The 15,966-nt window shown below is 38.6% G+C and overlaps 1 protein-coding gene across 2 annotated transcripts; it reads right to left on the bottom strand.

Moving 5' to 3' along the window:
- Positions 1 to 745: 745 nt before the first annotated feature.
- Positions 746 to 15,657, bottom strand: LOC109461916 (cyclin-Y-like protein 1). 2 transcript variants are annotated; one of them, XM_019758394.1, is made up of 11 exons: positions 15,171 to 15,657; positions 6,385 to 6,468; positions 5,872 to 5,895; positions 5,520 to 5,575; positions 4,695 to 4,801; positions 4,365 to 4,400; positions 4,111 to 4,171; positions 3,643 to 3,762; positions 2,992 to 3,158; positions 1,833 to 1,995; positions 746 to 1,364 (listed from the first exon to the last, which is right to left on the bottom strand). In XM_019758394.1, the coding sequence occupies exons 1-11, from the start codon at positions 15,319 to 15,321 to the stop codon at positions 1,251 to 1,253; spliced, it is 1,083 nt and encodes a 360-aa protein (XP_019613953.1). In that variant the 5' UTR covers positions 15,322 to 15,657; the 3' UTR covers positions 746 to 1,250. The 2 variants fall into 2 exon arrangements, with proteins under 2 accessions (XP_019613953.1, XP_019613954.1); XM_019758395.1 differs by having other exon boundaries at positions 3,643 to 3,759.
- Between the last annotated feature and the right edge of the window lie 309 nt (positions 15,658 to 15,966).

The raw sequence follows: 15,966 nt of genomic DNA, 5'->3' as shown, positions 1-15,966 counted from the left end.
GATCATGATAAATTGGAAAAGCAACAACATTTGTAATTTTTGGCTGGATTCTTTTTTCAGGAAAATCTTGCAATGACAGTTCTTCTAAGTAATACCATGATCAAGCAATTGCCCTGTTATTTCACTGAAAAACTATTACGCATCAAATAACTTTTTCCTCAAAACTGCACCTACACGTAGCTTTCCTATCAACACCACAGTAAAATGTGATCTTTGGTTTCTCTTTGCTGTGAAACATGTCTTAACTTTTCATTAAATATTGTTCTTCTATACTTTCCCCCTCAAGGCATGGTACAATTTGACTTTATTGTCACAGGGTCCTCAGTGAGGCTAAGACTGAACAAATCAGCGACAAGTTTTTGACAACCCTTTCTGTCACAAGACAACTAAATGTTGTAGGACTGTTCTAAAAATGCGAGACATCCAGGTAATAAGAAACACTGGAAAACTATTACTCAAGCAACTGGACAAATGTTGAAAACTGTCAGACATTTCAAATAGCATCCACTACAGACTACAGTCACTGAAAGTAGTGGATGCTACTTGAAACATCCGCTGACAGTTTTCAAATTAAAATTCTATCCAGTTGCTTAAGTAACAGTTTTCTTGTGTGTCCTAAGAATGCTGTCACTTTGCTGTTGTAAAAACCTATTGTACATCATACATAACCAGGTCCTTGACAGTCTTCAATATACTTTTGTGAATTCTTACATATGGCATTGTTACATGGGAAGGTAATGTTTCATGTGGTTCTTGAGAACAAAAAAATAGCCTTACGACTCCTTCTAGATTCTGCATTGCAGCTTATTTCCGTCCAAGACACAGAAAAGAACTTCTTAACCCTAGAACTTACACTTGCAGGACAATACTTATTACTTACATGTACTGTCCACAGTTTATGAAAAGTTAAAATCGTCACAATTTCTCTTCCATTACCATGGAGAAAAATGTGACTTACTTATGACTAAAATCCTTAAATACACAAGTTTAGCACGCCGGCAGAATGTACTATGCCTGCACGAAACCCTAAATTTTGTTGGATGTTTGGTCAATGTTGCATCACAATTTTGTCTGTTGCAGACAATATCTTTTCCGACACGGCATTAGGAAACTACAGATGGAGTGTCAACCTTATTATATGTGCGAATACAAACTTATATGAGACATTCTGCTGAAGTGCTATGCATTACAGGTTAGGCACAGGTGCAGTACGTTCTGCTGACGTGCTGCTACAGAAGTTTGAGACGGAGCTATGACAGCACTACCCTGCTGAGCCGGGGTGACATGTTTTCCGCGCTGACGGTTCGCTTCAGCTCGGGTTTGTTTCCTTCCTTCATCTTCTCTTCACATGCTCTGGAGGTAGCCTGGAAAACAGCAACAAACTTTAACAAAAAGCAACAAAACACACATGACACATGGATGCTGAACTTGTGATTTAAGTCAGGTAAAGCTAAAGGAGAGTTTGAACGCCAATAAACCTATCTACTGTTCAGTTCACCTTTCTTATTGGTTGTTGATGTTTGAAAATACACTCTCTTCATGAAATTGGGAGATATCTTATACAGATTTCATGTCACGAATCTCATGAATGTGACACAATGTTTCTTCAGATCTGTAAGTAATGTTTTTAATCTAAGTTTCACATCTAAACATAGATCCAACACAATAATTATTGAAAACTGTTGTTTTAAGTAACCAGATGCAATTTATCCCATGTTTAATCTGCAACAAGTGCAAGGGCAGCTAGAGGTTTGAATTAGTCAGGCTAGTTGTGTTCCTGCTAAGAATTTTGTTTTTTTAAAAGAAAAGGGGCACAGTCATGTTGTCCCCACCTCTAATCTCTGTGCTCTCTCCTTGCTGAGCTGTTCCACAGGAAAGATGAGGTCATTAGCATCAGCGAGGGAGCGCAGGTCGAAGTAGTACTTGGCGTACACGCTGGACGGGACGTTAATGTTGAACTGCAACAGCTCCAGGAACTGTCGCTCCAGGGCATTCCTGGAGGGAAGAAAATATTTTTAAAAATCAGCAAAAGCACAAACCTCAAGCCATCATATGATTAGATTTTCCCACTGTCTCTCCAGAGCATTCCTGGGTAGAGAGGGAGTACAAATCAAGATTAAAGATCAAGCACAAACCTCAGTCACATGGGGACACAGAGTATGGAATACAATCTGTACATTTACACATATCTACCACTGTGCTATCATCATCTGTTGGATACTGCATAAGCGACTGCAAGTTTCCTCCAATTCCCCTATTGCTTGGAAGGTTTGTTTCACTGAGGTACAGAGGTTTTGAGTTTGGTACATTTGGTGTTTCTGTGCTTGTTTGTGTTTCAGTAGTTATAATAATAATAATAATAATGCGGGTTTTATTTGAAACACCTCACAGCCCGAAGGCTGAATTACATGTCCCGTACATTGTATAAAAACATTGTATAAAAACATATTGTGACAATATAATCATTACATTTTACAATACAACACTAAAAGTTAAAATACCAACCTCATTAAAAGTACTAGATTAAAATCAAATATATAAAGGCATGTACATTACAGGATTACATTACAGAGTGCTGTTTAAAAGCTGGACGAGGTAAGGCAATGGGCTTTTCACATATCTTGCTGTGCGTGCTGGCAATTGGTCTAGTTTTTTGTTCTGTCTTGTTTCCCTCCCACTGATCTCTCCCCGAAGTCGAGGAAACCAATGTCTGGAGGGACACTCATATCTACACTCATTTGGCGACACCAACAGGAAGTTAGGTCAAAGGTCCAGAAAAGCCCTAGCAAAGCTTACCACTGGACTGAAGCAAATGACTGATTGATACTAGTTCCCTTCATTGTGATAGAATTTGCATGCAATCTGCATATTGAAAAGAAGGTTGGATTCTTTTGCTATCGGCAAAGACGTGTGCAGAGATGAAAATGTGAGTGTGAGTGACTGCCAGAGTGAAAGACTGTCAATGAGCATTTGTAAGTTTGTGACACTTACATGTCCTCGACGGTGATATCTCGTAGGATCTGGCAGTAGTCCACGTTCCACACCGCCTGGTCATCCCAGACCTTGGAGGCCAGCAGGATGGCGCCCAGCACGATTCTCTTCCAGTTACACGGCGCAATGTCGATCTCAGCGTACGTCAGCAATCTTTCCAGGTAAACCTGGGGAACGACAAACATGATTGTTATTCAGAGCTGGGAATACTCTTTCTGTGTACACTTGGGGATACAGTGTTTGCCATCCATTCAGTAGGTAGTGAGTTTGATCCCTGGCTGAGTCATACCAAAGACTTTGAAAATTATGGCATATACAGTACTGCTTTCTTTACAGGGCTACTATAGAAATGGAGCTGGGCACCGCCCTATATGCTGGTGTGTGAAGGAACTTTGATGTGCTAGTAAGTTTCAAAAGTACCTGCACCACTTATTTTCTTTGCTAAATCTAACACCATGGTAAGGGATCCTTGATCTTGCTAAAAATTTTACTTTGTGTTCCTTTAAGCCAACAACTACAAACAGTACATGTAAAACTAATAAAAAAAGCAATTTAGAACATTTTGATAGTCAGACTGGTCTTCTGAGAAACAATTAATATTCAATGACAGTAATGGCCATGCATGAATATGTAATGTAATGTTTTAATTACCAGAGTAATGATAGCACACTCTGCAGTCAGCTGTGCAGCGCTGAACAGAGTTCTGATAAATCTGTAGATGTGTCTGTGTTCAGGCTCAATCCCGTCATAGTTGTCTGGTACTGGGTCCTTCTGAAAGGCAGATACAGCGATACAAAATTTAAGTTACATGGCAAAGTACAGAAACTTATGTATGGTCATTGATATCTTTCCTACCTGCCTAAGTGCTCAGGTCAGAAGCTAGCTCCATGCACTGGCTTTCTTTACAACTAGAAAATACAAACAACAATAAACAAATCTTTGTAGAAGAATAGTATCCACATAGACATCCGAGTACATAAACTGTGTCTATATGATAATACTATATGCACATGTAGTAGTATCATTAATGTATCAGGTAGGATTACATGACTGTATAGTCTGCCTTTATAGTATATGCTATGGTTTCAACAAGCTTTGGTAACCTTTCAATATACTCACTGTTAGAGGATGAAGCTTTTCATCAAATATGTCCAGAGTTTTGCAAATCTCATCTTTGTCTCTGTGGAGAAATGAGAAATAGCTTGTTACACTTAGAAATAGACACCTCTTTCTACATGTGCTAGTGCATAGATTTGAACAGTTTTTTCTTCGTTTCTTTTGTTAAAAAAAGGGAAGACAAATCAATTTCATTACTTCCAATACTTGCAGGCTGATAGCAGTTACAAATCCAAATTTAAAACAACTTGACTCACCTATTCTTTATGTGGTAGTAAATGGCAAGAGCAACACTGAAAATAGAAAACACAAGGCTTAGCACAAACCATACATAATATGTACTTCTGCAAGAAAGGAACATTTGAAAACAAGATGCTGCATTAGGTATTGCATTACAGGTGGCAAGAACATGGCCACCCTGAATATTTCAATATTCATAGCACTGAACTGCCACCATGTAACAAGTTTACAGGACTGGTTATATAATAGGCCTGGAACAGTATCTCTTCTTGACTCTAAAGTGTAGACTTACTGACCCAATAGCAGAAGAAGGTACAAATGTATGTTTTTAGTCAAACTGTCCTCACCATTTGAGCGTGTTTTTGAGGTTGGGTTGGCTGACAGTGCTGTCGTCTATGTAGATAGTAGAACAAGAGCTGAACTTCTTTGTCAGGTTGTTGGGTGAAACATGTTGCTAGAAAAAGAAGTAAAAAAAAATTAGTAAAAAACTGTTAATTGAGGGACCTCTGAGATAAAACATATATACATGTAGATACTTATTATGGATAGTGACTTTATAACACCTTTTCTTTTCTACTCATCAATAAAGAAAGGCAAAAAGAACCATCCTGAATATAATATAGGCTACTCAAGATCCTCCTTTAGACTATAGCAAATTTGTGTCTGTATCAAAGTTGACTTCTTGAAGGAAATAAGCCTTAAAGTGCATACATGAAATATGCTGACATTTTACAAGGATAATTCAGGTCTCATATCACTGTCACTGCAATTTTCCTGTTCATCTGTCTTTGTCCAAGGTTAGCATGTCAGCAGAACGTACTGCACCTGCATGAACCTGTTATGCATTGTGCATAGAACTTTGACAGAACGTCTTATATAAGGTCATATTCACGCATATAAGGTTAACACTCAGTCTGTGGTTTCCAAATGCTGCGTCAGAAAAAAATCTTGTCTGCAACAGGTAAAATTCTGATGCAACATTGACCAAAAGTCCAACGTAAACCGTGAAAAATGGGGTTTTCACACAGGTGCAGTACCTTCTGCTGATGTGGTTCCAAGGTTATGGTTTTAAAGGCCTACTCATAGATGTACAAATTGGCAGAAGGGTACAGGGCAGTCAGATATAAAATCTCTGTAGACACTAGCTTTAAATAGTACCATATTGTACTTACATGATTAATATGATGATTGTTTCTTTTCTTTGAAGAATGGTGCACCAACAAACCATCTGGAAAGAAATAGAATCTCATTCATCAATTATTATACTTCTTTTACATGTAGGGTTGATATGAGAGTATCAAACATCTACCAGTATGTAGAATACCCTACAGCCAAGAAACTATGTTTTAAGTCGCAGTATATATTAAAGCCTTAGTGCTCAAGGTTAAATAAAGATAGGTGGAGACATATAACCTTAGGGAAGAGTCAATGTCAATGATAGAAACATCTTGGATGCAACTAAAATGATGAGATAAATTCTAGATTTGAATTGAATTTTTTTTTAAATTAAAAGCCAACACAAACCTTGTCTAGGGTGGGAGGTTAGTTCTGAAAAACAAAATAGTTTGGGGATTAAAAATGGTCAGGAGGAAAAACTCAAATTATACATGTATCATAACTCAGGTGCTGTAAATGTTGGATAATCTACATTAATTCTACATTTATGTACTTTATATTACACCTGAATAATGGCAGTTATCATGCAACATTAGGGTACTAGTTTAAGTTCTTGAAAGCACTACTACTAGTACTAGCAATGGCAGTTATCAATTTAATGGAAGTAGTCGACACTAAAACAATCAGTCAATCATTGTGGCAAAAATGTAATGCCTGTACATGATGGTACTATATAAAAGGTAGTACCTACTGTTCAGGCCTCTACTGTATTTAAATTACAACATTTTTCATAACTCCCTATGAATCCACAAAAGACCCTTCATTTTTTGGCTTTGTTATATTTTTGACATCTCAAATCAAACTGAAAAGACATCAATACAATCATACTTAAAGGAACCATGAAGAACTTAGACTCCATACCTAGTACTTTTCCGTTTGGTGCTGTTGACTTCATGAGGAAGATCGTACTGGCTCGGGGGTGGTTGGACGGGTCCTCCTCATGATCTGGAATAAACAAAAACATTTGTTTGTTTTCCTTTGTCCAGTCAACACAAATTTATCTGTTGGGGTATGATACATTCTTCAGTCCAGACAATCACACCTTGTGCTATACAGGGGCGTACAATTACAGTATTCTATTTCAATACCTGAAAACACAATGTGAGAAAGTAATCCGCATCATCTGGACCACAATAACTCTAATCATTTACTGAAAATCAGAGAAATTCATCAGAAACACATACAGCTGTGAACACAATAATATGACCGAAAACAGTACCCTCCAAGCAGAGGTTTGGGTTTTGGGTTAATTTCGCATGTTTTTAGGCTTTTTCATCAGGGTTCTTTTTTGCACTGTAATTTATTTTCACCCAACCCCAAAAAAATTCCAGTGCAAAAAAGAAACCCTGATAAAAACACGCGAAAAATAACCTAAAACCCAAACCTCTGCTTGGAGAGTACAAAACAGTACCCTTACATGAAAGGATATTTCCTTCCCTGGGGGTATAATATAATACAAAATCATTCAAATCATTGTTCTTGAAACATTCCTCATCACTAATAACACTAATCCACATAAATGTACAATTGTACATATATTGGACAAATTAAGCTTACATCTGTCTTACAACCTAATAACATTTTGAGAAGACAGTACTTGGAAATTGGATGCAGGTCTGTAGAGAGCAAATATTTATTGACAGACTTTAGTGATGGATAGCGCTGAATGTGCCAACATCGTGTTCAATTGCCCCTAAAATTGGCAGTGAAGTGGTGAGTTATTGTAGATAGATGGTTCAGGTCAGGTATTTTATAACCTTGGTTTGGTGTTAGGGGCTCCCAAGAGATAAAATTGTAATTTCCTTCTCTAAAGTCAAAATAGACCTTTTGTGCTATTACCATTACAAACTTCAAGTTAGAAAATCTTACTAGTTTGGTAATATGTACATGCTGAAAGCACAGGCCAACATCTAACAACATGTACATACATGTAATATCTGGAATGCAAGAAACATACATGTAGATGCTTGCTAGTATCAATGAGCTATAACTTGCTTGTATTTAAACTATAGTAGTCTATACAAATGCATGTAGGTAAAACCAATGAGACAAAATTCATTGCTACAGTGCTCTGTTCATTGTTGCACAGCCATTGCCACCAAACACAGTTGGGGCATCATCACTAGAAAGCTTTAAGTTTAACGATTCCTGCAAATTGCTGCAATGTAATGTGCAAAGAATAAAAAGATTGGGTGTAACAGGTCGTTCGGTGTCATTTAGCCAGCAGCGGCCACGCCACATACCTGCGAAGCTGGTGTGTTACGACAAAGGGTGGTTAGACTGGCTATACAGATACAGAAGCTGGTGTGTTACACCAAAGGGTGGTTTATATAATGGCTATACATATACAGAAGCTGGTGTGTTACGACAAAGGGCAGTTATACATACTATGCAGATACAGGTACAGCCAAGATGATTTACCTGCCAATGTTTCAATGGTTCTTTAGCCTGGTTGGTCTAGGTAAAATCCTTTAGTTTCAATTGTGCAACAAAGGACTGGCAGAATGACAACTATAGTATAAGCAAGGACATTATACATCTTGTATAATGTCCTTGGTATAAGTGTATTTTCATGGCAAAAACAGTGAGAGATGTACAACACTTCAACCCTCCCACTTCCAGCAGCCATAAGGCCAGCACACATCACCACTGTGCCAATTTGAACAGATGTGGCTGATAACACCCCCATACTCTCCACTGATTGTCTGGCAAATAGACATGTCTGTGCCGCTAATGATGGAAATCACACTACAGCCTGCTGGAAGTGGCCCCCCTGGGGTGTGGACAGTTGTTTAATAGTCTGATGTGGGCCCCCTGGATGGTGCACACCAGGAGGTAGAATGATCAGTCTGGATCAGATAAATCTTCCTTGGAGACTCAAATTTGATGAAAATGAGTGAAAAAAAAAAAGAGGAAAAATCACAAATGTAGCTAAGGTTTTTGATCACAAATTTTAAGGAATTTTAACATTTTTGAAAACAATTTTTGGGCTACGACAAGCTAGGCTGAGACCATCATCTTATGAGAGACACAAAAGCCTATACTAACAATTTTGACAATTAATATATTCTTTCATCTTGTAGAAGTTATGGCACCAAGGCAGTGCAAAGTGTGGCCTAACGTAACATTTATTAGGGAAGGACAGTACTACAATGAGATGAAAGCAGCAACATCTTATAAATGTAAGACATCCACCCAAGACTTCTCCTCGAACATCTTGGAACAGCATGCTTGACAGCCGGTGCGATCAATTGTCATTAGGTTGGCTATCATCAATGGCAAGGAGGGTGTGTTTCTACTACATGTATGTACAGTACATTCATTCCAAAAACCCCAGCTTGTACATCATTTAGCTCTATTGTTTTGAAATAAAAAATGTATTACTTGCCAAATACACATGTATGCCAAAAACACGCCAATAGCATTATTGGCCTCACCATTTACAATTAAAATAGACATTGGTTAATTTACCATATATTATTGTTTTTATTAGTCAGTAGACTAACACTTTTTACTATTCAGTGCAGATTTGATTCAGATTGGATTTCCCAAGTCTACATTGCCACATGGCTCAGTCAGAGAATTTCCCCTCTTCAATTCAATGTTTAATGTAATTTATACTATATACATATCTTTTGCATGTATTGTTTGTCTACCAACATTACTATACCATACCTACAAGGTTGGAAGATAATCTTTTCAGTGCGGAAAAAGAATTTTTCAGCTGAAACTATGAAACTAAAAAAATTTCTACAAAGAAAAGGACATTATGCTTGAAACTATGTGACAGTCAAGTTGAATACTGCCAGGATAAATTTGATTACTCAAGCTCTATTCCTGTCTGAATAATTCCATTTCCCGACAATGCAGGCAGATGGAGTATCGGAAATTTCATTTGTGGACGAGTTTATCCAATTTTACTGTCCCCCATTCAGGCTAGTTTCTCAATCTCCTCTCTAATGTAATAACTCTGCAAATAGGTGGGGCTTTATTGCAAGAATAAAGAGATAGAGAAGTGAAGAAGACTCTTTGCTCTCAGACATTTTAAGGTAAAATTTAACAGGACACAACTAATCAAACTTGAACCTCCTTGCTAAGCTGAATGCACCGAGGCATAAACTGGCCCCCAGGCTATGTTTTCATGTTGACATTCCACTTTAGCACATGTCAAGTTCAACTAGTCTACCCATCATAGACTGTTGTTCACACTGACTCAAATTCTTGAGGCTTGACTGTGAATTTAGCTTCCTAATGATAATATTGATGAGAAGAATTGATGAAAATGTAGCAAACTGCCCTCTCCTCCAGAATGTGCCTCTGCCTTCAATGAAAGAGGAAAGATTATTCAACACCTGTCCTTTTGAATTTAGTTCATTTTCCATATTTCACAGGCACAATATTGGAATGGAAGTCCGCATGTGATATTATATCTAACATTATTCCTGAATAATCAGTAGACTTTCATGCTATCGAATAAAGCAAATTTCCTTTGCAAAAGTATAATCTCTCTCTGATTATTCTAGTAATGTCTGGTCCTGGGGTTTTTGTTGCAGGTTCTAATATAAATTTCTAGTTTCCTTTCATGTTTAAAGGACCCTGCAGCTGAGTTATGCGTGTGTTGTTTGTCTTCTACAGGAAACAAATTACTAGTAATAGTCTGGGCCAGTCTGGGAGGTTCCAAGAATCTACATTTATACATAGCGCCCCAGTCTCAGATACACCTGTTAGGAAATGTCTGGTACATAACAGGGTAGGATACGAAGCTGTGACCAGGGTAAGCTTGTGGCCCAGAATTTGAGACACAAACACTTGTCAGTCACACATGTTCACACATACATGTACATGTACACGTAGACCATTACTCTTAAATGAGAGTCAGATATTAGACTTGAATAGCAAAGTTATTTGATCACAACCATTTATTTTTCACGAGCCGACGTTTCGATGACCGTCTGTCATCTTCATCAGGGCAATTCTGACCGGTTTACAGTGCACTGACGCTAGATGTTACATGCTATGTAACACTTTTAGTGCAATATGCACCAAGTAACATCTAGCGTCAGTGCACAGCAAACCAGTGCACTGACGCTAGATGTTACATGCTATGTAACACTTTTAGTGCAATATGCACCAAGTAACATCTAGCGTCAGTGCACAGCAAACCAGTCAGAATTGCCCTGATAAAGATGACAGACGGTCATCGAAACCTCAGCTTGTGAAAAATAAATGGTTGTGATCAAAGAACTTTGCTATTCATTCATTTACCAACCTGATGAAATTATTTACAGAGATATTAGGCTTGTTTTGTTTTTAGGCATTTTCAAGCATTTTGGGACGCTTACTATTTTTATAGCATTGACATTGCTTTGGGTAACTGGCCTAAAAATGTACATGTAAAATGCTTGATCATCAATGCATAAAAAAACAGTAACTACAAATTCAAAATTGCTCTCCTGATATATCAGCTGAGCAAAAATAGAACTATTCATTATTTTGATGTACCACAAAACGTGACTAACAGTATACTGTAAGTAACACTGTTCAGCTCTAATACCCATTTTCCACCCTCCCTTTAAATGTACCAGGTATTACAGCTACATGTATGATTGCTCTGCTTCCACGAAACCACTCAGACTCAGTCAATAATTTCCGTTGCTTACATAACGACTGGCTTTCATGATAGATGGTGACAGCCAGACAGTATTCACTGTGATGTTATTAGATGTGACGGAAATATTTCACATTAGTTATGAGGAACTGTCAACAGTAAGACAGCCTCGTATTGTGATATTGATAACTCAGTAATGATCCTAAGCTTTAACTTGATAAGTATTTGACGTTACTCATTGCGTTGAAGATGATTTTTAGTGCCAAAAACCTGTCTACATATCTTCAATCCAAATGATGATATTATAGATGTAAGTGTAACAGTAACATTTGATGAGTAGCAACATTTGTTTTAAGAGGAAGAAATTTATGAAGAGAAGACAGGAAGACAGCACTCTTGTGATATTGTTCAGTGCTTGTTGATTGGCATGTTTAGTGGACATTTTATTGCACTCCAAAGATACCGATAAGTTTCAATCTGTCAGCAGTAATTTTGGAACAGGCCACGTATTATTATGACATAGATTGATGAAAGAATCTGTCATCTTTATGTATCATCATGTAAAATATACATGTATGCAGGAAGAAATTTATGATCACAAGTTTCACTTTGGTATCTTCCAACAGGAACAAACTGGCTTTCTAGAATGCAAGTTATTTAAATTTATAAATGAATAATGGAAACATTAAACATGACAATCAACTAATAAGTACTGGTAAGTTGGTTGACATGTTTAATGTATTGTTGCCATTATTTATTGCATCAATGAGGATGAATTCAAATAACTTGAATTCTAGAAAGCACTCCATCAACGTTACGGCCTAACACAAGATGAAGAACTTTATGTGCTTGAGCTAGGTTGATTGTAGAGATATTATGCATTGCATCATGCATATGGAAGGAAGCATTAAGAAAATAACCCATAATCTTCTAAGTATGACAATTTGAAAGAAAGAAATTTATGATGATAAGAGTTCACCCACTGTGCCAAAGTTCAGGTAGCTTGTGCTATATGATTGCTATGTTTAGTGTTGTTATCATGTATGGCCAAATATGAAGTTTTAGTAGTTAGATGACCTCCACCAGCAGAGGTCTAATATTACCATAACACGCCATGCACATAATGCAGGGCATGCGACTGAAATACGGTCTGGGATCGAAATATTCTTCCCTTGGTTGCCTGCAGTTTTGGATGTTGTCAAAAATTCTACCTGCGATTCGCAAACCTTTGTCAAATGCAGAGGCTGGTATCCTACTACAAATGTACGTACAAAATGTACAACACTGTAGTTGACAAAGGTTTCCTCCTCTTTATAATCTTAAGTTACAGTACACAAAATTTAGTAAAAGATGTACATTATCATTTGATATGTACAGACTTCAACAAGGAAAAATGTGTGAACTGCAAATCTAATTTCAAGCTTACATCTGATCTAGGATGAAGTATAATAATGCTGATACTTGGTTAATTTCTGTTTTTTTGATACCAAGCCTGCATGTTTTTTAACGTGCAAAATTGCAATTTGTCTGTCATAAAATGAAATCCTAAACAATCTTTTGCAGATTGAAGGTTATAGTTTTATAGGTGGCCATTTCTAGCCCTGATAGCACATGGTGTAATATCTTGGCATGTACGTTGAGCACATAATAGAATGTGTCAGAGAGAGGGGAGTATATTTAAGTGGATGTCATCAGACAGATTATCCTGCATTGTTGGGATTCCTGCCGACTTCAAGTCTGACATGTTGGCATAATGATGCCGGGGATGTTAAATATGGCACTGTACGTGTACATGTATTGGGGGAAAGGATCGGAGCAATACAGTATACAGTGAACCAAGTAACAGTGCACTGTGAACTATGTAACACCTTTAGTGCACTATGCACCAAGTAACATCTAGCGTCAGTGCACAGTAAACCAGTCAGAATTGCCCTGATGAAAATATGACAGACGGTCATCGAAACGTCGGCTCGTGAAAAATAAATGGTTGTGATCAAAGAACTTTGCTATTCATGCAGGGATTCTTCTTCGGCTGAGTATAGCTAGCAAATTGCTTTTCTGATAGATACTAGAGGGACATGCAGATTCTCAAGTCTTACGTTTTTCAGCCTGTAGTACATGAGGTTGACCCTAACTGTTCTCCATAAGTATATTTAGTTACATTTACGTAACGTAGACAGGTTTGACGTCTGAAGCTCCTCCATACACGGGGTCACTCAGCTGGCTTTACGTCATCATACGAAATGATGAAATGCACTTTAGTGTCCGAGATGCGAGATTGAACCCAGGGCTGCTCTCTACGACTCTAGTAAATCCACTGAAATTGATCCATATGGCGTCAAGCTAGGGTTGCTTTGGTCCTTGCTGCTTCTACCATAATGACACGACTTACAATTACTGGACATTGGACAAGTAAATTTGCACACATGCAGTACTAGTACTAGTAGTTTCCAACTTATTTCCACTTTCAGTTGCAGAGAATATACATTGTTGTATACTAGTACCTCTATGCTTCCAACCTTCTGATCTGCACTTGGACATGAAGCAGCATCATATAGTTTCCAGCTCATTTCCACTTACACTTGCAGCTGAGCAGGATGTATATCTAACCTTCTGAGCTGCAGTTAAACAGGAAGCTGCCAGGGGGATTGGTTTTGTTTCTTGTTGCAGTCACAATTACATTTATTGTACAGGTTGTAGACAAACATATAGTAAGGGTAACTGTTCCTAAGGACAACATATTGCCTCTGTCACAAATTTTATTCAATTTATCATTTAGCAATTAGCATAGCCTGGATGTCACTCTAATTAGGTTAATGACTAAGTATTAATAAGATAATGGTCAGCTCAACAACAATGGTGAAGACACAGATCTTTTGTCATTAACAGTTAATGGCTAAAAATGATGTCAATCCATAAGAATGCCAGTGTGGCATACCTTCTATGACATCAAATTAATAGTTTAATTCTCCGTTCAGTCTTTCCCATCTTGAGCCTTGGCACTTCTCTTTCCATCAAATACCTTGAAGATATCAGCTGTTTAAAATACTAGTATGATTTGCCAAAGAAATAGTCTCCACCAGCCTTCTTTTACAGGGTGAATAAATCATAGAAATCGGCCTAAAAAGGGTATTTATTGGCCAGAGAAGGTAGCCGGCCAGAGAAGCTCCATTTGCCTGCCGAGAAGTCTGTGAGATCTCGGTACGATGAAAAGACATAAAAGTAATCCCCTCATTCTCGGCGGGGAAATGGAGCTTCTCTGGCCGGCTACCTTCTCTGGCCAATTAATACCCTTTTTAGGTCGATTTCTACAATTTATTCACCCCGCAAAAAAAAAAGACTATGCACACTCTGTCAAAGGACGACTGATCCAGTATTTGTACCCGTAATTTCAAAGTAAACACTGTGTGAACTTCAGCAAACAGGAAGTGCAGGAGAGAGTTCAAAATCTGGGGATGCTGGTGGATTTTAAGGAAATGATACAGATTTTCCTTTTGGAAACTACACAACACTGTACACCATTACAGGCCTGTAGTATATGTGCATGTATACTACTAGTATGTAGGGCAGAGGGTTCGGCCCAGCTGTCAAAAATGGAAGTCTGGCACATGTATGCCCTGCATGTGTGTGGGGTGGGGGGCAAGCATCATGTGTTATGTCATGTGAATTTACAGGAAAACTATGAGGTATCTTTAAGGCTGTATCAACACAAAAATGGTAGGTTTTGGATCTAGGACTGTTCACATTTGACATAACACTATAGGGAAAGGGATAGGGCTAGCACGATCGATAAAGTGTCATCAGCTGATAGCTTTAGCTTTGGTGAACATGGCCGATGCTTTGTTTGTCACTCAGTTTCACAAACAGCGATACGAAGGTCTTTCGCAAGATCCCTACGATCAACTTGATCTAACATAAAGGAGGCTTACAGGAAAAGATTATAACTGTAGATTTATGATATAGAAAAGTGTTTACGAGGTTTTGTAACTCTACAACAACAAGCATGCATGTGATGAAGTGGGGGGGGGGTATACTGTACCTTCGGCGACTTCCCTGTCGCTGATATGCTGGAGGTTAGCGCTGCTTTCCTCCTTCGGTACTTCCGGTTCTGGCGCGTAGACATCCGACCTGTCCTTCTTTTTGCCCCTCTGTCCCTGTGGCGCCACACAGCAGGCGTTCGCGTTCCCCATTTTGGGTCGAAAAACGTCAGATTCGGGTCAAAATAACAGCCAACACCGTCAAGCGTCAGTCCCCGGCGCACTGCGTGCACACACACGGCTGATCAGATGGCTGGCTGGCACCGGCTCGGTTCACCTTCCGAATTACGGCGAAATAAACAGCCGATCACGCGGCTAGTGGATGCACAGGGCTCCAAACAGTTCTGTAGAGGCTCCGGCCTCTTTTCTCCATCCTTGCAGGTCCAGAAGTGGCGAAAAATCGATGCAATTTGGGGTAAAAACGCAGGAAATCCTCGGCCTTGTGCAGGGAGCGGTCCCAAGCCCAGCACTGACCCTGATTGGTCACCTGAACCTTTGACGTCATTCCGGGGTTAGTAGTTGACAAAGAACCATGTGAGTCGTCTTTGTGGGAGGATCGCAATGGGGTCAACTTCCTGGTTGCTTATAGACCAGTCAATCAACACACTTGTCTCCAGACAGACGTTTGCAACGGAAAATGTTCACATTTTCCGAATGGTTGAATGGCAGAACTGCAGAACGGCCAGAAAACATTAGTCCAAGCCAATATCTGTTTGCAGATAAGAATTCAGCTTTGATTTCTTAGTTCTTACCATTAGGCCACAACGACTTCATTTTATGGATGACATCCTCTGAAGA

The sequence above is a fragment of the Branchiostoma belcheri genome, unplaced genomic scaffold (assembly GCF_001625305.1).
Source record: "Branchiostoma belcheri isolate BF01 breed outbred unplaced genomic scaffold, Haploidv18h27 scaffold97, whole genome shotgun sequence".
Classification (NCBI taxonomy): Eukaryota; Metazoa; Chordata; class Leptocardii; order Amphioxiformes; family Branchiostomatidae; genus Branchiostoma; species Branchiostoma belcheri.
Note: the sequence above shows the minus strand (reverse complement) of the source record. Positions and strands in the feature narration are given on the sequence as shown.